Source organism: Piliocolobus tephrosceles, chromosome 5 (genome assembly GCF_002776525.5).
Source record: "Piliocolobus tephrosceles isolate RC106 chromosome 5, ASM277652v3, whole genome shotgun sequence".
In the NCBI taxonomy this organism is placed as follows: Eukaryota; Metazoa; Chordata; class Mammalia; order Primates; family Cercopithecidae; genus Piliocolobus; species Piliocolobus tephrosceles.
In genome coordinates this window covers 134,254,432-134,276,627 of record NC_045438.1, presented here as the reverse complement: position 1 = coordinate 134,276,627, position 22,196 = coordinate 134,254,432, and the positions used below count along the sequence as shown (strand labels likewise).

The 22,196-nt window shown below is 56.4% G+C and overlaps 1 protein-coding gene across 2 annotated transcripts in view; it reads left to right on the top strand.

Moving 5' to 3' along the window:
* The window catches only part of PACSIN1 (protein kinase C and casein kinase substrate in neurons 1), a 75,214-nt gene that overhangs the window by 50,579 nt on the left and 2,439 nt on the right, over window positions 1-22,196 (top strand). For both annotated transcript variants that reach the window (XM_023212560.2, XM_023212559.2), the window contains 8 exons: window positions 16,262-16,387; window positions 17,338-17,494; window positions 18,655-18,890; window positions 19,717-19,872; window positions 19,986-20,161; window positions 20,564-20,684; window positions 20,781-20,908; window positions 21,897-22,084. In XM_023212560.2, the coding sequence (XP_023068328.1) occupies window positions 16,325-16,387; window positions 17,338-17,494; window positions 18,655-18,890; window positions 19,717-19,872; window positions 19,986-20,161; window positions 20,564-20,684; window positions 20,781-20,908; window positions 21,897-22,084 (1,225 nt within the window). In that variant the 5' untranslated portion in view covers window positions 16,262-16,324. The remainder of the gene's footprint in view (window positions 1-16,261; window positions 16,388-17,337; window positions 17,495-18,654; window positions 18,891-19,716; window positions 19,873-19,985; window positions 20,162-20,563; window positions 20,685-20,780; window positions 20,909-21,896; window positions 22,085-22,196) is intronic.

The window sequence follows — 22,196 nt, the reverse complement described above, 5'->3', positions numbered from 1 at the left end:
CCTCTGGGATCCAGCCCCTGCCTGCCTCTTCTTTATCACTGCGTCGTTTGCCACCTCTCTCTCTCTGGTTTGCTCTACCTACCATCCATTCATCCATCCTCCCATCCACCCATCCAACCATTCAGCTGAGGGCTGCTTTCATTGTGCTCAGCTTATTCCCACCTCTAGGACATTTGCCCTTGCTGTTCCCTCTGCCAGAAATACTCTTCCTTCAAATCATCACATACCTCCCTTTCTCCCTTTATTTAGATCTCTGTTCAAATGTCATCTCTTCAAAGGGGGATTCTAAAATGTTCCTGTCTCATACTCTCTGTCTCTTTAACCCACATTATTAATATTATTATTATTGTTATTATTATTTTGAGACAGAGTCTCACTCTCACCCGAGTTGGAGTGCAGTGGTGCGATCTAGGCACACTGCAACCTCTGCCTCGCGGGTTCAGGCAATTCTCCTGCCTCAGTCTCCCGAGTAGCTAGGACTACAGGTGCATGCCGCCACGCCTGGCTAATTTTTTGTATTTTAGTAGAGACATGGTTTCTCCGTGTTGCCCAGGCTGGTCGCGAACTCCTGAACTCAGGCAATCTGCCCGCCTCGGCCTCCCAAAATGTTGGGATCACTGGCGTGAGCCATTGCACACAGCCCACATTAATTTTCCTGGTGGCACTGCTCACCATTTGAACATATTTATTTATGATGTGTCTCCCTTTGGCATGAAATCTCCCTGAGGTCATGGACGTCGTCTGTTTATCTACCGTGCTCCACCCTAGAGCAGTGTTGCACATAGCTGCAGTCAGGAAATGCTTGTTAAATGCACGAAGAAACTAGCATGGGATTTAGTCAGACACCTCAGTACTGACACCAGCTTCATCCTGCAGCTGTGTATTACAGTATGGGGCCAGCCCCTTAACCTACAAGTCTCACACTCTGATCACCTGGGATCTTGTGAAAATGCAGATTCTGATGCGGGAAGTCTGGGGTGGGACCTGAAATGCTGCATTTCTGACCAGCTTCCAGGTGGTGCACAGGCCGCTGGGCCTTGGATAGCCAGGCCTTAACTGCCCGGAGCCTCAGTTTCCACACCTGTAAAATGGCTCATTGTGAAAAAACAGTGGATACGGTATAAAGCACCATGCACAGTGCCTAGATGTAGCAGGGACTCAGTGATTGTAATATTTGTTGCTCTTCCTCCGGGTGCCTGCCAGGGCCACTGGACATTTTCTCCCCCGATCTTCCCCCTCCCAAGTACCCACCCCACGTGCTTAGCTGCCTACACAGAATCCCAGTAAAGCCTTTCCATTTTCTTTCTCTAGAGCTGGCCAGCCCTGCCTGTTGTGGGCTGGGGTTGGGGAGGATTCTGGCATTTTGACAGTCATGGGAATATTATGCAGATGAGATGCAAAGCAGCAGCTAATGAGCACTGATTGCATTTTCCCTGGCTCTGGGGAACACGTGGGATAACTGTGCCGAGCTGGGGAGAGGGGGCAATGAATGCTTTGGGGAGCTGGATAAGGAGGCAAGGAGGAGGTTGACAGAAGGAGTAGGCATCTCCCAGGGGCATGAGGGCCGCTGCCTCGTGGTGTGGGCCAGACAGCCTCCTCTGATCTCACCTGTGGGACAAGAACATGGCTAAGGTTCAGGAACAGGAGCTGAGGTTGGGCATGGAGTGTGTGTGCGTGTACGTGTGTGTATGCGTGTGTGTGTGTGTGTGTGTACATAATGTAGGGGGTGTTCCTGGGCCAGTGTGGGACCTGCAAGTGGGAGAGTAGAGGGCCTTCATTCCCAGCAGCAGATGGGGCCAGATTAGGCTGACGGTGGGGGTGGGGTGGGGGTGGATCCTCTCTGGGCTGGGGAAGGAGGGGGAGACAGAAGGGGTCAGCTTCTTCCACAGGGCCCGTCTGGAAGCCGCGAGTGTGGGAGGACAGGACGTGGGGTCTGCTAGGCAGCAGATGGGGCCGGATCAGGCTGACAAGGGGTGGGTGGGAGGGCAGCTGTCTTTGGTATCCTTGGATGGAGCCCGGCTCTTTAGGAGAAAGATGATCCAGGGCTGGGGGCCGGCAGGTGGGCAGGGGGCTCTGCTTACAGCACCTGGGAACTCAATCCCTCCCTATCCCCCAGCTGAGGCCTCCTCACTCTCTAGGAAGCCTCTGCTCTTGGGCACTGGGAGTCCCCACCCTCCTGGCCTAGGCCTTGACCTGAACTCCCTGCCAAGGACCTCCAGGCCTGCGGATGGCTGACATCAGACTTCTGGCCCAAGGAAGGCAAGGCTGGAAGTCACTTCTGAGGTTGATTGTGGGGTCCTGTGCCCACCACTTGATTGGGACTTCAAGTACTTACGATCTCATCCTGCCTTTAATCTAAGGATAGAAGTGAACTTGGCTATGAAACTTTTAGAAACTGAGTGGCTGGTGCCATGTTTCCCAATCAGATCTTTCTTAATGGAATCAACGTGAGGCACTGGAAAAGGCTTGGTAGGCCGAGGGCTCGAATCCCAGCCTAGCCACTGGCTGCGTTTGTCATTGTGGACAAACTGCCCAATCTCTCAGAGCCTATTTCCTAATGAGTCCAGTAGCCTCACCATGCAAGGCCCTGTGACAGCCAAAGACTGCAGGAGAGCCCCTGAGACAGGCCCAGGCTTTCCGGGAACCCACTAGCTCGTCATCTCCTCAAGGGCAGGGACTCTGTTTTGCCCACAGCTGTTTCTCAGTGTCCAGAACCATCTCTGACACATGGTAGGTGCCTAGTCAGTGTCTGTTGGATGGATGAAATGCCCCATTTCTCTATCCAGAGATGATTTTTCTCTTATCTCTTGACATCTGTAATACTGGGATGCGTCATGCAATTATGTCTGAGTTTCACCAGCAGCAGCCTTGTGATTGAGAGGGGTCTTGGAAGTGATGAATATGGAGGAGCTATCATTATTATTAAAAGAGGGCCTTTCTCTTAATTTATGGTGGCTTCTGGTTCCTTTCTGTTGTATCTGCCCTCCCTGGGGAGCGTGGGGTCCCTGAGAATTACCCTCCGGCACAGGGGCTGCAGTGACCGTTGCCCGAGGCCCTGCGGTGGTGCTGGGCTGGGGACAGCACGTCCTGTGGGGCATGCTGTGTGTCCTGGGCCCCAGTCCCCACTCTGGTCTCCTGCCACCCACCACCCTCCTGGGGGGTGGCAGAAATCTAGAAGCCTGTGTGAAGCCTGGAATTCTCTTCTCGGGGAGAGTCATTTCACTGTGCCCTGTCATAACTCCAAGTACCGATGCTAGAGGGGTGAGGAGGGATATGTGTGAGCCCCCTAGGCTGAGGGGGCTCTAGGGGGGATCTAGTGAGGATTTTCAGAATGAGAGTGAGGGAGGGTGGGCCCGGTCTCCACCCCCACCGCATTCCCCTTCAGCAGCAGAGCCGAGACACTGCTGAGATCCGATTAGTGCCTGATCCCCAGCTGGGGCGGAGCAGACAGGCAAATCCTCCCCTGGGAGGCCACTCGTTATTCAGCCCCTTGATCCTGACACTTCTACTCCCATCACGGAACCCCGCCCATGAGGCTAGCATCAGGGCTTGTGTGTGCCGCGTTGAGTTTGTATAGGAAGGGTTTGTGTGTTACAGGTTCTGAATCCATGTAGATGTGTGTGCATGTGTCTTCAAGATGTGCATATGCTGATGTTAGTGTCACAGTTACGTGTGTGTATTATAGGTGCGTGTGTAGGAAGATACACAGACTTGTGGAAATGCATGTGTGCAAATATATGTAATGGGTGTTTGTATCTGTAAGTGTGTCGTTGGGGTGCACGTGGCCTGGACACACGAGTGTGTATGGGCCACCCCTGTGTGCGCTCGACTGGTGTGTGGCAGCCATGGCCTGTGGGAGAAGTGTCGGAACTGGCATCACAAGGTCTCAGTGCCGACAGCTAGCCCAGGAACCTTGGACACTCAAATTATTTTACTGCTGTGGCCCTCAGCTTCCAATCTGTAAAACGGGTATGAAGTCTCATGGCACGAGGTTGTGCATGAGCATCTCTCACACTCAGCCTGGCCTAGAAAAAACTCAAAATTTTGAGTTTTCCTCAAATGAGAGAATAAATGATTAAACAAATAGAAATGCCTCACAGAGCAGCATGCGCTGAGATTTTAAGGACCCAAGCGAAGTGCATGGAAATGTGCAGCTGTCTGGAAGGACGGTTGGGAGGTGGGATCTTGGGGAGAAAGGGAAGAAAGGGGATGGAGTGGGGCTCCCCAGGCGAGGGTGGCGGCTGAGCCTGTGTACCCACCAGCCTGTCTGTGGCCGTGAAGTGTGCGTGTGCCCATGTTGCCGCGGCACCGTGCGGGAGGCGGGCGTCCCCTGCTGTACATGGGAGGGAGGCTGTCTGTGCAGAGCATTGCCCAGTTGCCATAGAAACGAGCAGAAGGAGGTGGGTGGCTGGAGAAGGAGGCGGGTCGGGAGGGGGGAGTGGGGAGGAGGCAGCGGTGGAGGGAGCTGGCTCCTGCAGTTCTGGCGCTGCTGCCTTCCTGAGTGAGCAGTGGAGGGAACCCTAGAGGACAGAGCCCCCAGCCCGGCGCCAGGCCCCCTCTCCGCCCGCCACCACGGAGGAGAAGGAGGACAGCCAGCCCCTCCGGCCCTGGCCTGGCCCAGCGGGGGCAGTAAGCTCCTACCTGCCCGCAGCTTGGTGCCCACACGGGCCCAGGTAGGCATTTCGATGGCTGGAAGAGGCTGTGTGGAGAGTGGGGAACGGGACTGCCCTGCCTTCCTACTGGCGGCACCTGGTAGGAGCCAAAGAGGCCATCGGAGGGGCTGGGCCAGGGACCCAGCTGGGGAGTGGGCTGTGGGGTGCAGCCAGCATCCTGAGAGGTCTTGTCAGAGCCTTGATCCTCCTCATCGGGGGACTGTCCCTGTTGCCTTTCCTCCTCTGTACCTCTTGTCTCCACCACCGCCACAGGTCCTGACTTTGCAGCCATGCCCCCTCCTTGGGGCAGCAGGCCGACGGAGGCTGGAGCCTCCAGGGACCCACAGTCTGAAGCTAGACAGGGTAGGCGGCAGAGGGCAGGGAGGAGTAAGGATGTCCCGGTCCCACTCAAGGCACTGCTAGGCTCTGGCTGTTTGGGATAAGCAGACTCACCTCCCACGATCTCCCGATGATGCCAGAGCCTCCCTGCTGGCCCTGGATGGTCTCAGGCACTGGGCTTAGAGCCCCCTGGTCAGGTCAGAGGCATCTACCTCCTGCCCCATCCTCAGGCCCTTGCCCTTCCTCGTTCTCCCTGGAGACTTAGTGAACTCTCCCCAACCCTTGATCTCCCAAAGAATTCCCGTGCCCATCCCCAGCAAGCCCAGGGCCTCCAAGTTGGGGCACCAGGGAGCAGGCCTCTGATGGGGTGAGAGTGCCTGGGGCCCTCCCTCCTGCGCTCTCCGTCCCTCTGCTGCAGTGCTCCTGGGGACAGACTCCTGCTGCTGGGGGAGCTCTCCGGCACTGCCACTGCGAGGAGCCTCTGCCGGATGCTCAGGAGGGGGCGGGGTGGGGTGCAGGGGAGGAGCTGGGCCCTCTGTCCCGACTCTGGGCAGGGAGGGGACAGGAGGGGCCCCACAGGAGTGCACGGGTGGGGCACACCTGGTCCAGGTTTGCCCTGGATGAAGCTGAGCCTCCTTGGGTGGCATAGGGAGGAGATGCTAGCCTGAGAGGGGGCAGAAGGTTGATGTGTGCAACTATGGGCGTGCTTAAGGTCCTGCCCTTCCCCACCTGCTTTCTCTGCCGCATCCACTGAGAGCCCAGCTGGGTCTTTCGCTGGACCACAGTGTGGGGTGACCCCTTCCCCTGGCACTCGAGTCAGAGGGCCTGATGCAGGGGCTGAGGAGGGGTCGCATGATGGGGAAGGGAATACACGCTGAGAAGCTGGTGTGGCTCTGCTCATTTCTGCAAACGTTAGATGCACATCCACAGAGTGCTGGACTTGGGGGCTCCCACTTTGGGATCAAGGGCCTAGGAGGAAGAAGGGCAGGTCTCGGGTTGGCAGAAATGGGACGCAGATTCGCCTGCGTGCACTGACACTGCCTGCCCCTGCTCCTCCAAACCCTGCACTTTCCTCCTCCCCGACCAGGGTGGGAGCTGGTATCTGCCCTGCCTCACCTCCTGCAGCAGGGCCTGCTGGCCTCAGTTGCCTGGCAGCAGCTGCCCCCACCTCCACTGGAGCAGGGGCTGGTGAGGCCTGGAGGGCAGGTTCTTTGGGTGAGAGCTGAAGGAGTGTCTGTCCACTCAGCAGACCCTCCAGGCCTGGCCCCGACCTCCCGCCCCTGGCCTGCCTCCTCTGGGCCCAGGCCCCTCCCTGTCAGGTTGCTGCTTCACAGGTCGGCTTGGGGCTGCCTGTACTTGCTCTGTCTTTCTCCCACATTCTTGCCACCAGATTCTGGGGCAGTGAGTCCACCAGGATGGGCTTCTGGGACACATTTCCCTGCCCCACTTCATTGCACACAACGCACCCACAGCCCAGGGTACCCACCTGGAAGCCGGATTGAGACTTGACCTCCCCCGGCAGACCTTCTCATGTGAAAGGGAGCTTGAGGGAGGCCCCAGGAGCACTGAGAGGCCTAGAGCTCAGCAGGGGCTGGGGCCTGAGACACAGGAACAATCTGGCTCCTGGCTGGTCCCTCCTCACTGCCCTTGACCCCCATGCAGGAGCTGGCAAGGGTGAGGAGGTATCTCCAGCTGGCTGTCCATGGGCATCTCAGGGCTCCAGAACTGAGCTCCCATCCCCTCCAACACCGTTCCTCCCCCAGTATCCCCAGCTCAGCAAACAGCAGCTCTGTCTGCCAGCTGGTCCGGCAGGAGCCATCCTTGACTTCTCATCTCACCGTCACATCCAAACCATTGGCAGATCCTGTTGGCTGGAATGCCATAGCACTTCCAGACTCCAGCCTCTTCCCACTCCTTCGAACATTACCTCCTTATTTTGAGCCCCCATCTTCCCTCACCTGGAGGACTGCAGCCACCTCCTAGAGCTTCCCTGCCCACTCTGCCCCACCGTGGTTTGCTCTTCCCCCAGCAGCCATAGATCCTTTAAAACAGAAGCCAGATCACATCCCACCTCTTCCCAAACCCTGCAGTGGCTCCATCTCACTCTGCTAAAGGCCTCCTTCTGACCTACAAGGCCCTCCCCAGTCCCCTCCCTCAACCTCTTCAGCCTCACCCCTCCCCTTCCCTCATCTGCACAGTCCACATGACCCCCTTGCTCCTCAACCCTGGCAACCAGCTTCTGCCCCAGGGCCTTTGCACGGGCTGTTCAGGCTGCCTGAGTGCTCTGCCTGGCTCCCTCCCCATCTCCCTCAGGCCTTTGCTCCAGGGCCACCTGCTCAGAATGACCTTCTGTGACCATCCTGCAAACAAAAGCACCACTCCTCTCCCCCATCTTCCCTCCCTGTCCCCTCCCCTGCCTTGCTTTCCTTCACAGCCCTTGTCACCTTCTAACATCCTTGATTACTGCTTATTTATCTCATTTCTTGCCTGCTCAGCCCCTCCATAATGTCAGCCCCACAAGGGAGGCGGTTTTCTGTCTTATTCACTGCTATAGTCCAGCTCTGCACCCTGAGAATCAGGGCTGCAGTGTAAAGCCAGGAGTGTCTCCCGTGGGGGCTGGCTCAGCGTCTGTGCTGTCGTGGGGGCCTATGATTCCGTCCTCACAGGGGAAGATGATGCCCGCCTACCTGGGCCATTGCCTCAGGGACATTGGGTCAGACAGGACGCTGGGCCTGCCCTGGGTCCGCACGTCTTCCTTTTCTCCACTCCAGCTGTGGCCACAGCAGCTCTGCCAGGCCAGGCCCGGGAAGAGAGCGAGCCGCAAGCACCCCAACGCAAGCCACTGAAGTGGGAGGGCCACGGCCCCTTCTTCCTGGTCGGAACTCATCCCTGTGTTCCCTGTGTTGCAAAAACGTGCTGCGCTCCCACCAGGAGTGCTGCCGACAGAGGGGCGGCATGGCCCCTGCTCTCTAGGCAGCCACAGAGGCAGTGGGCACAGGACAGACAGACGCATCCCTGCAGAGCGGCCAAGTGTGTGCTAACTGGCCTTGAGAAAAGAGATGCCCCAGAGCAGACAGGAGGGGGCCCTGCCTTCCCACAAGCTTCTGCCCCTGCCTCCCCATCTGTGGGCATCTCACTGTGGGCTCCCCCAGAAGCCAACCCCAAGACAAGGATATGATTCATTTAGGAGGTGGCCCACAGAAACACTGAGGGTGGGGAAATCAGACAGGGAAATAGGCCGCCAGAACAGGGTGCTTTACCAAGCAAGGTACCACTGCAGGTAATTCAGCTCACTCCAATTGGGGAGCTCTGGGAGAGATTTTGAACACACCTTTGACTCAGTCCAGGAGGGCAGGGGACCTGGGGTATATATACACCACCTTCCAGTGGCTTTCCACTACCCTTTGCCCTGTCCCTCACACTGGCTGAGTTTTCTCTGAACTGTTGTCACCACCTAATGTGGTGATATTTATTATATTTGCTTCTTGGTTTTTTGCCTGTGCTGGAGTGTAAGCTCCATGAGGGAAGGGCTGGTCTTATTCCCTGATGAACCTGCCCCACCTGAAACAGGCTTAGAGGCCTTCTAAAGATGTGGGCGTGCAAAATGGTGTCTTGTCTACTTGACTTGAAAGCAGGGGAGGGATGTGGGCTTTTTGGGGTGATTTTCGGGAGGAGAGAGAGAGTGTCTGGGCTCTTAAGAGGGTGGCCAGAGGAGGAAGGGAGAGCACAGGGATGGTGAAGGGTGAAAAGTCAGACCAGGAGTGGGCTAGGGAGGAGGAGGGGCCAGCCACAGAGGCTGGGGTGCCTGAGGCTGTGTCTGAGGCTTGCCTGTTCTCACAGGTGGACCACCAAGGGGTGCCTTGTGTCCCTTCCTAGCTGGGATGAGCCCACCTGGTCCCCTCTGCCCTGGGCCTCTCTGGAGCCCTCCAACCTTGAGTAAGGTTTGAGCTCTGCCTCCCTGAGTCTCCCTATTTGTGTTTCCATCCTCCTCCTTCCTCCTTACCTTGGGATCATCATTTCTTTTTTTTTTTTTTTTTTTTTTTTTTGAGACGGAGTCTTGCTCTGCCGCCCAGGCTGGAGTGCAGTGGCCGGATCTCAGCTCACTGCAAGCTCCGACTCCCGGGTTCACGCCATTCTCCTGCCTCAGCCTCCCGAGTAGCTGGGACTACAGGCGCCCGCCATGTCGCCCGGCTAGTTTTTTGTATTTTTAGTAGAGACGGGGTTTCGCCATGTTAGCCAGGATGGTCTCGATCTCCTGACCTCGTGATCCGCCCGTCTCGGCCTCCCAAAGTGCTGGGATTACAGGCTTGAGCCACCGCGCCCGGCCGGGATCATCATTTCTAATGAGCAGGCCCCTTGGGGACTGCCTGGAACACCCCAGGTTAGAAGGCATGGAGGTCCAGGGGACTGGTTTTCAGACCCAAAGAGAAAGCAAGAGGAAGCCAGGCCTGAGATCTTCCTTTCATGGGGGACCTGCATATCTGAAGGTCCCAGGTGAGGCCCAACAGTCCTGGAAGGACTCTGGGGGTGTTAGCTGAGGAGGGGAGAAGCTGAGGAGGGGAGAAGGGGAGCCAGGTGATCCAGAGAGATGAGGCTCCTGTCATGAAGACTCTGACCTGTTAATACCCATAATACTGCAGGTGAACTCTGGACCTTATGTGCACTCATTTCCTCCTACACCAATCCCATGGGGTAGGTGCTATCATCACCTCCGTTTTGCAGATGAGGAAACTGAGGCACAGAGAGTTAACTCACTTGCCAAGGTCAGCGGCAGAGCCGGGATTTGAACCTCATCTCCAGACATTCTGTCTGGCCCCTTGGTGCTGTTAGCTATTGTGCGAATTGACTTTCTGGGACACCAGGTTGCCACTCCTGAACCAGCAAGACTGTTTAGGGCAGAGCATGCCTAAGAATGGCACCACAGGGTTGGTGTCAGATGAGGGGAGGGGTAGGTGAGGGCTGGGGTATTTGGGGAAGGCTTCCTGGAGGGACAGGGACTGAGCTGGCCCTTGAAGGGAAGCAGGCTTTTTCTGGGGGAGGGGTGAGTGACAGGAGGGAGGATGGCATACGCTCTAGGCTGGGTTATGGGGAGACATGAGCAAAGGGGCAGAGGCTCTAGTGGACGCGGTGCATCTCAGCTGCCTTGAATCCTCCCCGCTGCATTCGGAGCCCCAGCTCCCAGCGATGGCTCAGAGGCCCTGTGTGGCCCCAGGCCGGGCGCTGTGAGCCTGTCGGTCTATCTCTGGGTGAGGCGAGGGGTGGGTTGGGGGGGGCACTGCTGGGAATGTCTGTGGGACCTGAGACCCTGGGGGAGAGGCAGGCAGCTCTGGTTTCTCCATGGCCCTGTCCCTGAGCTGAGCCTGTTCCGGGCAGGGGAGAAGGCCTTAGGCCAGGAGGGCTGGAGTAACACCCACAGAGAGCTAGGAGCAGGGGCAGGGGAAGGACCATCCCTGGGTCTGAGTCTGGCTCTGACTCCTCCCTGCTGTGTGACCTTGGACAAGTTACCTAACTTCTCTGAGACTCAGGTACTCATCTGTAGACTAGGGAAGGCAACAGCCATCTCAGTGGGCTGTGAGGTTAGAGATAAAGCGTGTGAGGAGGTGCTCACAATGGCACACAGTAGGCACTCAAAATTGCTGTGTCGTCGATGCTGCCTGTGTGCTGCAGCACCCCTGAGGATGGAGGGCACCATGCTGAGGGCAGGATGGTCCTGGGACCACAGGGAAGAGGAGACCCTGGAACCGGGCCCTGAGGGCTGGCCAAGAGGAGGGAAGGGATCTCCAGGAGAAGCCCGGCCTGGAGACAGAGGGTGGGTGGGACTCGGGACCTCCTCCTGGCTCCTGGCTCTGGTTGTGTCATCATCATCATTGTCAACATTGGCTGGGTGCCCACTGTGTGCAGGTAGCTGTGTCTGGCTCTGGGATAGAAAATTCATCATTTCTGTGGTTTATTAAGTGAATGTTCAGAAGGTCCTTGGCATTTATTCACTCATTCATTCAACAAAAGTGCACTGCGCACATACTATGTGGCCAACACTACACTGGATGCTGGGAATACGGCAGAGAACCAGACAGATAAACACCGCTGACCGGACTGAGTGACATTCCTGTGGGAAGGAGGACATGCAACATGATGAATGCCGTGCTGTGGATAGTGTGTCTGCTGGTGACGAGGGCTGTGGAGAATAATATGGCAAGGACAGGCAGGAGGTGGAGGCTCAGGACCTGCTGGTGTCTGGGAGCAGCTGGGTGACTCCCAGGCCTGTGGTTGGTGACCACTGAGGTAGGAATCCACACAGCGCCTTGGACCACACCAGACCTGGCCTCTCCGGGCTCATGCTCTTAATTCCTCCGTCCCTTCCTCAAGCCAGGAGTAGGTGGAACACAGCTGAGGGCCCTGCCTTCCAGGTTCTCCTAGAGGCAGCTGTCCGGAGATGCCTGGGCCTGAGGAGAGACGCTTTTACCCTGGGGCTCCTTTGTCACTGAGGCCTCCATTACAGACTTGGCCCACATCTCACTGGTAGTAGTTGGGGGAGCTGGCTCCAGAGCCCTGCACCCCCCCGTTCGGCACTTCACAGGCTGCATCATCCTCATGGACAAGAAAGGCAAGACCCTTCCTGGCTCCACAGAAAGAGAGGGCTACCCCTGAGATGGAGCTGTTGCCCCCACTACAGGCAACGGCAGTGGTGGATGGAGAGTGAGCACCAACACTTGTGGAAAGCTCACCGTGTGTCAGGCGCGGTCCGGTGGCCCGAGGTCTAGTGCTCCATTTAATCCTTGCAACAGCCCATTTTACCAACGAGGGCGCCGAGGCCTGGGAAGAGGAAGAGATCCACGCAGTCTCACAGCCCATACATCCATACATGCAAGAGCCAGGGTTCGAATCCAGGTTATTTGGCTCCAGAGTCTGGGTTGTCATCCTACTTTGTGCTGCACAGGCCCTGGGGTCAATCCTCACTCTGCCATCCTGTAGCCGTGTGATCTTGGTTTACCTCTCTGAGTGTTGGTCTCCGCAAGAAGAAAAAGAGAAAGCCCCTGCCTGTGAGGACTGCTGAGAGAATGAATGAGGTGCTGGGTGCGAGGGCCTGTCCTGAGGAAGTGCTCAGTAAGCCTTGCTTCTGCTCTCCCTCGGGGGTCCCGGGGAATGAGGCTCAGCAGGGGCCATGCAGCAGGGGCTTTGGCTGGAGCGAGGATTGAATCCCAGCTCTGCTGTTTACTGTCTCAAAGGCCATGGGTGCACTCTTTTAATCACTCTGTGCCTCAGTTTCCCCATCTGTAAATGAAAGTAAGGCACACATAAAGCGTCTAGAGCAGTACCTAGCACACAGTAGGCACTCGGTAAACACTAGCTAGTGATAGCCAATGTTAATGTCAACACCTCTCTATGTAATGATAGTGTGGTGGTCAGGAGTGTGTGCTCTGGATCTGGATGCTGGGCTCAAGTCCCAGTTGCACCTTTCCCAGGCTGTGTGTATTAGGCTCCCCAGAGAGACAGAACCAATTGGATGGATGGGTGGATGGATGGATGGATGGATGATAGATGGATAGATAGGTAGGTAGAAAAGGATGGATGAGAGGGGATTTGTTAGGGGAGCTGACTCACATGATTGTGAAGAAGTCCCATGTTACGCCGTCTGTGAGCTGCTGAGCCAGGTGGGCCAGTACCATGGCTCCAAGTCCAAAGGCCTGAGAACTGGGGGGCCAGTGGGGTAACTCTCAATCTGCCAAAGGCCTGAGGACCTCAGGGGCTGCTCATGCAAAGTCCCTGGGTCCAAAGGCCACAGAACCTGGAGATCTGATGTCCAGGGGCAGGAGGAGGGTGTCAGCTCCAGAAGAGAGTCAGAACTCACCTTTCCTCTGCCTCTTCCTTCTCTCTGGGCCCTCAGCCGATTGGGTGGTGCCCGCCCACACTGCATGAGGGCAGATCTTCCTTCCTCAGTCCACTGATTGCAATGCCAGCCTCTTTCCGAAACACCCTCACAGGCATACCCAGAAATAATGCTTCACCAGCTCTCCAGGTATCCCCTAATCCCATCAAGCTGACCCCTGAAATTAATCATCACACTTAGCAACCTCTGGCAGGTTACTTCGCTGCTCAGTGTAACAGCAGTTCCCATGTCACACAGCCGTTGTCTATTCATTGAGCTCCCACATGCAGTGCTGTGCACCGTGTGTGGGACATTCAGCCCTCACTGCCTCCTGGCCACTGTCATTGCTGTGACAGCCTTAAATCATAAGATCATGCAGGGATGGATGCTGTGATGCCCTGGGCTCACTTCTCCCCTTGGAACCTGGACAAGCTCTGTCCCTGTTACATCCCTGAGCCCCTGGATTCTCAGCTACAGTGTGGGGTGACAGCAGAATCTGCCTGGTCAGATTGTGATGAGGATTAGAGGAGGTAGATTCGACATGTGAATGGTACATGCCCGATCAATGCCAGCTGTCACTTATTGAGACACTAAAGGGTCTTCAGGGCTGAGTTAGCCTCACAGCCACTGGTGAGAGAAGGCAGATGGGCCTCGTGCCCCTTTGAAAGGTTGAGGAAGGTTAAGAGCATGTCGAGTTTGCCCACAGGGAGTGCCAGGTGCCAGCCACATCCTTTCTGATGGCGAGAGATGCAGCCTTTTTAGTGACAGCAGGTACCGACTGCCCTTCAAGAAGGACATGGCATTTGTCCAGAGTTGAGCCTCCTGCCTGCCCCCAGGGTGGGGGTGTGAGGCTAGTTTGGAAGAGGCAGAGGCGGGGTGGGAACGTGTGTCTAGCCACATGATACGGAGGTCCACACACTGTCTCCTGGCTCTTGTTCCTGAGCCCACCCCTGTGTGGGTCAGAACTGAGGCCAGAGTTGGGAGGGCTTAGAGTCTGCCATGGGCTGGACACTAACCACCTCATCTAATCCTTAAGTCAGTCATATCATCCTCATTTCCCAGCAAGGCCCAGAAAGGCCTGCGAATTGCCCATGGCCGCACAGCAGGTTGGTAGCAGAGCAGGGACCCCGAGGTTGGAGCTGTTTCCATTACGCATGCTCCCTCAGCTGGAAGCTGCAGAGACGCATCACATGCCAACACCAAGGGTGGACCCCAGCAAGTTCCAAGAGCCTTGGGCCTGGCCTTTTCTGGACGAGGTGGAGAGTGGTCTCAGCCATCGGGCATTTTGGCCTGACATACCAGGTCTCAGCTGCACTGTCCCTTCCCTCCATGCTGACAGCACCCTCCATCCTGGTTCCCAGCTCCCTCAGTTCTCCCCCAACACAGGCTGGAGGGTTTCAAAAATATACACACGAGGCACATTAAAAAATTCATGCACATGAGGCAAAATTAAAAGGGCACGAAAGGACCTACAGAGAAAAGTCTCCCTCCCCCTGCGTACCCTGGCCACCCCATTCCCTGAAGACGGTCGCCATCACCAGTTTCTCTTGTGGTCCTGCCAAAACACTCCCTACCTATGTATTTTCCCCAGCCACACGGGTCAACACCTTGCTCTTTTTGCTTTAGTGATGTGGTCTGGGGAAGGTTCCATTCAGGAGCAGAGCTTCCAAGACAGGCCTGCACCATAACTTACTGACCCAGCCCTCTGTGGACGGGTATTTGGGCTGTTTCCGGCCTTTTGCGTTTACAAGCAGTACTGTAGTAAATAATCTTGTGCATCATCTGGCTGACTGACTGGAAGTAAATTCCTAGAAGTGGTGTTGCTGGGTGAAGGGTGTGTACCCCATAATTGTATCAATGACAATTGTATGGTATTAAGTTACTTTCCCATTACCGTGGGTGAGAGACAAATGGCTTGGGTTCTACCTTTGTTCCCACGAGGAATGCCTCTACCCTCCACCCAACTCCTGCCCACCCCCCACCAGCCCACTGGCAGCTATGCATTACCAAGGGTCGGGGCAGAGTTCTGTGTGACATTAAGGGTTCTAGAAGGGACTATGGCCCCAGGGATACCTAGCTCACCTGGCTGACCATGCTTCCTTAAACATCCCTGCTTTTTACTTCTCTATATCTAAATTTAAAATGTTCCTTATGAAGCAAGTACTGCTTTATAAGTGAAAAGTGCCAAGTTAAGAAAAGAAAAATTCAGACTCATTTCTTTGTCCCTTGATGAAATCCAGCCGTCCTCCCTCTCACCCACCCCCACTGTGCGTGAGTTTATGGGAAAGTCTGTCTGTGGTTCTTCTAAAAGGGAGGGAACAAAATATGTTTAGATGCCTGAGGGGTGCAAGAGGCAATACGGGGTTATTACTGGGAAAGAGCCCCAGGCCCCGGACAGATGGGGAACCCTAGGGGAAGGGACATCCTCAGCCAACCATTCTTACATGTTATTGCCCCTGCCCTGAGCCTGAGAGCCAGCTGCTGGTAAGGGCTGGGGGTTCCCCGGACCCCCAGGTTGGGCTGAGTCTTGCAGAGGCCAGCCCTCCCTGAGCATCCACACTGTCAGGGTTCATAGTCCTGGGACTGCAGTGCAGAAGCAGGAAGGTGTCCCCTAGTGCCGGGATCCAGTTAGAGGCTGGCAGCTCATAGCCGGGCCAGGCCCAGCCTGGACTCTGCTGCCTCTTTGAAAACCAGGCCCCTGGCCCTCTGAGTCCTGGCTCCTGACTACGGAGCCATTCTTGCCTGGGGTAACAGCGAGGCCTGGCTGGGGGAGGGGAGGAGGGGAGTACCCACCTCGGCCCTGGGGCAGCGCATGGCCTAGATTGGATAACCGTGATGCCTGTCGACAGATCCAGGGCAGACACAGCCACCCCAGATGCTCCCATAGATCTCGGTGGTGTGACCTGTGAGATCTTGGTGGTGTGACCTGTGGGCCAGGACGCCACACATTGGGATTCCCAGGAGATTTGTAAGGAGCTAATGGGGGTTGCTGAGGTTGGCAGCAAGGGCAGCCAGAAGGGCATTTACAGGGTCCCAGGGGCTCAGATAACTGAGGAGGCGCTGAGCCTGGGCTCCAACAGTCCAGGAGACAGAACCAGCTCTGGGAGCTGGGGCTGGGGCTGGGGCTGGCTTCTGAGTGGAGGTGCTCATACTGGAGCTAGAGGATGGATTCGAGGGAGGGGGAAGGAGGAGGGATGGGGAGTTGGGCATGAGGGTGCTACAGGGCGACTGTTGGGGTTACCCTAGGTCTGGTGAGCTAGTTTCTGGACAGGAAGCTGACATCCTAATGCAAGCCTCCTCCCATGGAGCTCCATCCCATCGGGTTGGGGACCCAGGACTGGAATGGGGCAAAGGGTGGAAGGCCCTTCTCTCATCTCCATGGATCTCTCTCCTGCCCTCCCAGTGCATGAGCAGCTGAGCCTGCTAACCGCAGCTCCGCACTTGTCCATCCCCCTGCGGCTACACCATGTCCGGCTCCTACGATGAGGCCTCACTGGCTCCAGAGGAGACCACCGACAGCTTCTGGGAGGTGAGGCTCTCATGATCTCCAGGTTCTGGGGACCACACAGCCTGGCTATTTGGAGGCCAGGCTCCCCTATTACTCACCCCATGACCTCAAGCCCCACTGCCCAGTCCCCCAGGCCCCTCCAAAGCCCTGGGTGTCCAACAGGCAGCGATAGTCATGAAGTGGCCCAAGAGCACTGCCCACTGAGCCAGGAGCCCCTCTCTCCCCACAGCTGCCCCAGAGAGAGCCTGTGGCATTTCACAATGTGGGAACAGGCCCTTTGTGACTCTGGCACTTCCATCAGGCAGGTACGGCACAGCCTTTCCCAGCTGTTCCTGTTTCCCTCGCTCGCCCCCCGATGCTGAGGTGGGCAGGGGTAGAGCGCTGGACACAGAGAGAGGGAGTGAGCTCCCAGAGCCCCACGGGGCCCCTTAAGGCGCGGCCAGAAGCCAGCATTTTCAGAACCTTCAGAAATATTTGAGACCTGGAGGAAAAAAATTGCTATTGGCTCCCGAAACCCAAGACGAAAACTGCCAAACCTAAATTAATAAGCGTTTAATGAGATGTCTACAAAACATAATATTATGTCAAGAAGCTGCAGCTCAACTCAACGCTTATATGACTCTATATAAATATAATAGATTTAACTCGCAAAAACAAAATGAATAATTCATTCCAGCCCAAGTCCAAATTCTAAAAATCCTTCTGCATTTTGTGGCAGCGAGGAAATCATGTTTAAATTGGGGTGAGGGTGCGTGTAGACGGTGGGGCCTGGCGCAGGGTGCTGGAGCCTCCGAAAGTTAGTTTCCCTGGTGCGTTGCGTCTGGGCCGCGGGGCTGGGGGTGGGGGCGGGGCCGGAGGCCGTGGGTGGGACGGCGGGGCGGGAGACAGTGGGCGTGGCCGTGCTGGTTGCGGCGGGCGGGGCAGGGGACGCTAGGAACCCGCGGGAGTGGTGCTCGCTGTTTGGCCGCCAGGTGGGGAACTACAAGCGGACGGTGAAGCGCATCGATGACGGCCACCGTCTGTGCAACGACCTGATGAACTGCGTGCAGGAGCGCGCCAAGATCGAGAAGGCGTACGGGCAGCAGCTCACGGACTGGGCCAAGCGTTGGCGCCAGCTCATCGAGAAAGGTGCTCCCCCAGGCGCACATCGTGCGCGCCCCCAGGCCGTCACCGGCCCGCTCGGTCTGGGTCCTGGGAGCCCCGGCTGCTTGCATGCACCATGCCCTGCATCTACCAGCCACAGGACCTTTTCAGGCGCTGTTCCCTTCTAGATCAAACCAGGCCTACCTGTTCATCTGTATTTTGTACAACTTTAGGTTGGATTAAAAAAAAAAAAGCAAAACACTTTTTATCTTGAAATAATTCAAACTTTGTGAAAGCTGCAACAGTAGCACACAGAATTCCTACACACCCTTCCCCCAGACTCACTGGCCTCGCGTTTGTTTTGTCACCGACTGTTTATTGATATGCATATGTTCCGAACCTTTTGAGAGTAAGCTGGAGCCATTATCCCTGTTTACCCCTAAATTCTTCATGTATCTCCTAAGAACAAGAGCATTTGCTTATGTAACCAGAGTTCAACTATCAAATTTGGGACATGTAATACAACTCATACACACATTTACCATAACAACTGTGCTTGCTAGTCCAGGATCTAGCGCAGTCCCACATTGCCTCTATGCATCCTGTCTTCAGGTTCCTTCATTCTAGAACAGTTTCAAGTTGCGGTTTACATATACTTGTTCATGTTATTCTCTTGCAGTATACTCTAAACCCCATGAGAGCAGGGGCTGGGCCTGCACCACCTAGCACAGTGCCCTGCACAGAGCTGGTGCCAGTACACAAACAAGTCAATGTGGAATGACTGGTCCCCACTGGCCTCCTGGCATCTGTCACAAGCTTCAGCTGACATTCCTAGAGCACCTACTGTGTGCTTGGCGCTGTGCTGGGCTTGTCAGAGCTCACAGGGTCCAGGCTGCCCCCCCTCTGACCCCACTCTGTGGGGCTCACACGCTGACGGGAGAGATAAGGAGGAGGGAGGTACAGCTGCAGATACTGTGAGAAGAATGCAGCGAGGGCTGCAGGCCATGGCAGGAGGGCAGAGCAGTCAGGGAAGGTTTCCTGGAGATAGTGGCTGATGTGGGCCCTAGAGGATGGGGCCATGTAGAGCAGAGGAGGGCATTTCTGTTGCTATGGCAGGAAGGGGAAAGCCTCAGAGAAGGGAGGTGTGAGGGGGGCCTCTGGGGAGGGGGCAATGAGGTTCCTGTGACCTATTGCCACTCCCTTAGGCCCACAGTATGGCAGCCTGGAGCGGGCCTGGGGTGCCATAATGACGGAGGCAGACAAGGTGAGCGAGCTGCACCAGGAGGTGAAGAACAACCTGCTGAATGAGGACCTGGAGAAGGTGAAGAACTGGCAGAAGGACGCCTATCACAAGCAGATCATGGGTGGCTTCAAGGAGACGAAGGAGGCTGAAGATGGCTTCCGCAAGGCCCAGAAGCCTTGGGCCAAGAAGATGAAAGAGGTACTCAGTGGGTGCTGCCGTGGGGGGGGGGGGGGGGGCCCGTCTGATCAGAGGGTTCTGATCCCAAGGAGGGCATCTATGGATGGGTGGGCTGGGCACTGCCCTCCACGATTGTGCCCACAGGGGAGCAGCACTGCCTTCCAGAAAGAAATATTCACAGATGGGTGGGCAGTGCCCATTGGGTAAGGAGACCCATGGGCAAAAGGGCACTGTCCCCAGGAAAGATACCAGCAGGGCAGACGGGCACATTGGCCCCTGGCTCCCCAGATGGGGTGGGCACTGCACTGCCTGACAGGAGGGTATCTGCAAGGGAGCAGGCAGTGCCAAGCAGAGACACAGCCACAAATGGAGGAGTGCTGCTCCTGAACACCTGGAGCCAGGGCCTGCATCCCTTCTGGCTCTTTTTTTTTTTTTTTTTGAGACGGAGTCTCGCTCTGTCACCCAGACTGGAGTGCAGTGGCCAGATCTCAGCTCACTGCAACCTCTGCCTCCCGGGTTCAGGCCATTCTTCTGCCTCAGCCTTCCGAGTAGCTGGGACTACAGGCGCCCGCCACTGCGCCCGGCTAGTTTTTTGTAATTTTTAGTAGAGACGGGGTTTCACAGTGTTAGCCAGGATGGTCTTGATCTCCTGACCTCGTGATCCGCCCGTCTCGGCCTCCCAAAGTGCTGGGATTACAGGCTTGAGCCACCGCGCCCGGCCCCTTCTGGCTCTTAAGAGTGTGGGCTCACAGCTCCCAGGGAGTGGGCAGGGGAGGAGTTGATGGATGACCATGCTTGCTGCTGGTCACAGATGAAAACCCTACTCCCTATTCCCCCCTCCCCACAGCTGGAGGCAGCCAAGAAGGCCTACCATTTGGCTTGCAAAGAGGAGAAGCTGGCCATGACACGGGAGATGAACAGCAAGACGGAGCAATCGGTCACACCTGAGCAACAAAAGAAGCTGCAGGACAAAGTGGACAAGTGCAAGCAGGATGTGCAGAAGGTGCTGGCGGGCGGGGATGGCAGCAGGGGGTCTGGGGTCCCCTTGCAAAGGATGGTGGCTGGGAGCTGCAGGCCTGGCTAGGTGTCACCCTGTCTCCATTCTGGTGCCCACAGACACAGGAGAAGTACGAGAAAGTGCTGGAAGATGTGGGCAAGACCACACCCCAGTACATGGAGAACATGGAGCAGGTGTTTGAGCAGTGCCAGCAATTCGAGGAAAAGCGGCTGGTCTTTCTCAAGGAGGTGCTGCTGGATATCAAACGGCACCTCAACCTTGCTGAGAACAGCAGGTACCTGGGCATGGCAAGCACCGAGGGCACAGGCACAGCCAGCAGATGGTGTGACTGGCATGCAGGGCATCCCAGCCCTACATCATAGTGACGGGAAGGGGAGGCAGAGCTGCAGGGGTCAAGAGGTATGAGGCTTCAAACACAGGGGCTGTTGGGTGCGAGCTGACGCACACTGGCTACTCTAGAAATACATGCAGGGTGATGGGTGAATGGCTAAGGTGGGAGGGAGAAGGGAGTTCACTGAGCATGCCCGGAGCTGCTTCTTGCAAAGCCCACATGATTCCTGGCTGGGCAGCATGCCCAGCACCCTGCTTCCCTGAGTGGACTCTGGTCCCTCACCAAGGATGAGAAGGGGCCATGGTGAGTCTGTGCCCTCCACCTCCCCCATTTCCCTGAGCACAGCTACATCCATGTGTACCGTGAGCTGGAGCAGGCCATCCGGGGGGCTGACGCCCAGGAAGACCTCAGATGGTTCCGCAGCACCAGTGGCCCCGGCATGCCCATGAACTGGCCCCAGTTTGAGGTGAGGATATGTGGGGATGGGAAGGGGAGCCTGAAGAGGCTGAAAGGTGCCTCAGGGCATAGTCCCCCAGCCTGACTGCTCCACTGGCCCCACCAGGAGTGGAACCCAGACCTCCCTCACACCACCACCAAGAAGGAGAAACAGTCCAAGAAGGCAGAGGGAGTGGCGCTGACCAATGCCACTGGGGCAGTGGAGTCCACATCCCAGGCTGGGGACCGCGGCAGGTGAGTGCCTCCTGTGGAGCTTCCTGGGACCAAGAGGGACCCACACTCTGGGGCAGCTGAGTTGTGCTTCAGGAGACAAGAAATGGTCTAGATCATAGCAACTATGTCTCCTCTCTAAAGGAGAGTGGTAGTTCATCACTCTAAAGCAGCGGTCCCCAATCTTTTTGGGACCAGGGACCAGTTTTGTGGAAGACAATTTTTCCACCGATGGGAGGGAGGTGGTTTTGGGATGAAACTATTCCACCTCAGATCATCAGGCATTAGATTATCATAAGGAACGTGCAACCTGGATCCCTCGAATGCGCAGTTCACGGTAAGGGTTTGCGCTCTTACGAGAATCTAACGGCGCGGCTGATATAACAGGAGGTGGAACTCGGGCGATAATGCTCCCTCGCCTGTCACTCACCTCCTGCTGCGCTGCCTGGTTCCTAACAGGCCACGGACTGTCTGCAGCCCCAGGATTAGGGATCCCTGGTCTAGATCATAGGAACCAAGCCTCCTCTCTAAAAGATAGTGGTAGTGGATCCTTCTAGAGCACCTGCTGTGTGTGGCACGGTTCAAATGCGTAAATATTCCCGTTTTACAGATGGAGAAACTGAAACCCAGAGAGGTTAAGTGACTTGCCCAAGGTCACATTGCTAGTTAATAAACCTCAGAGCCAGATATGATGCCCAGGAGGTCTGACTCCAGGATCCTTGCTCTTAATCATTAGGTGGTACTCCTCCTCCCGGCTGAAGACTCAGACGTGCCCTGGGGTCCCCTTAATGCCCCTTAAATGCCCTCTCCCTCTTGGGCTGAATAATAACGCAAATGGTCCTGCATTTAAACATCTGTTTAAAGAGCTCATGAAGGTCACCCCTCCTATGTGGCCAATCCTTGCTCTAGACTTGGTAGAATTCAGGGTCAGAGCTCTGATTAGGAGGAATGGTTAGCCCTCGGGGTGTGGCGCGGGGAGACATTGAAGCTGGGTCCTCCCTCCGCGTCTCAGTGTTAGCAGCTACGACAGAGGCCAACCCTACGCCACCGAGTGGTCAGACGACGAGAGTGGGAACCCCTTTGGGGGCAGTGAGGCCAACGGGGGTGCCAACCCCTTTGAGGACGACTCCAAGGGAGTGCGAGTGCGGGCACTCTACGACTATGACGGCCAGGAGCAGGACGAGCTCAGCTTTAAGGCCGGTAGGGCGGCTGGGCGGGACAGCGCCTGAGCAAGGCTTGGGCCTGGATTGGGTGTGTGGTGGGGCAGGGGCGGTGCCTGAAAGAGAGGCTTGGGCCTGGATTGGGTATGTGG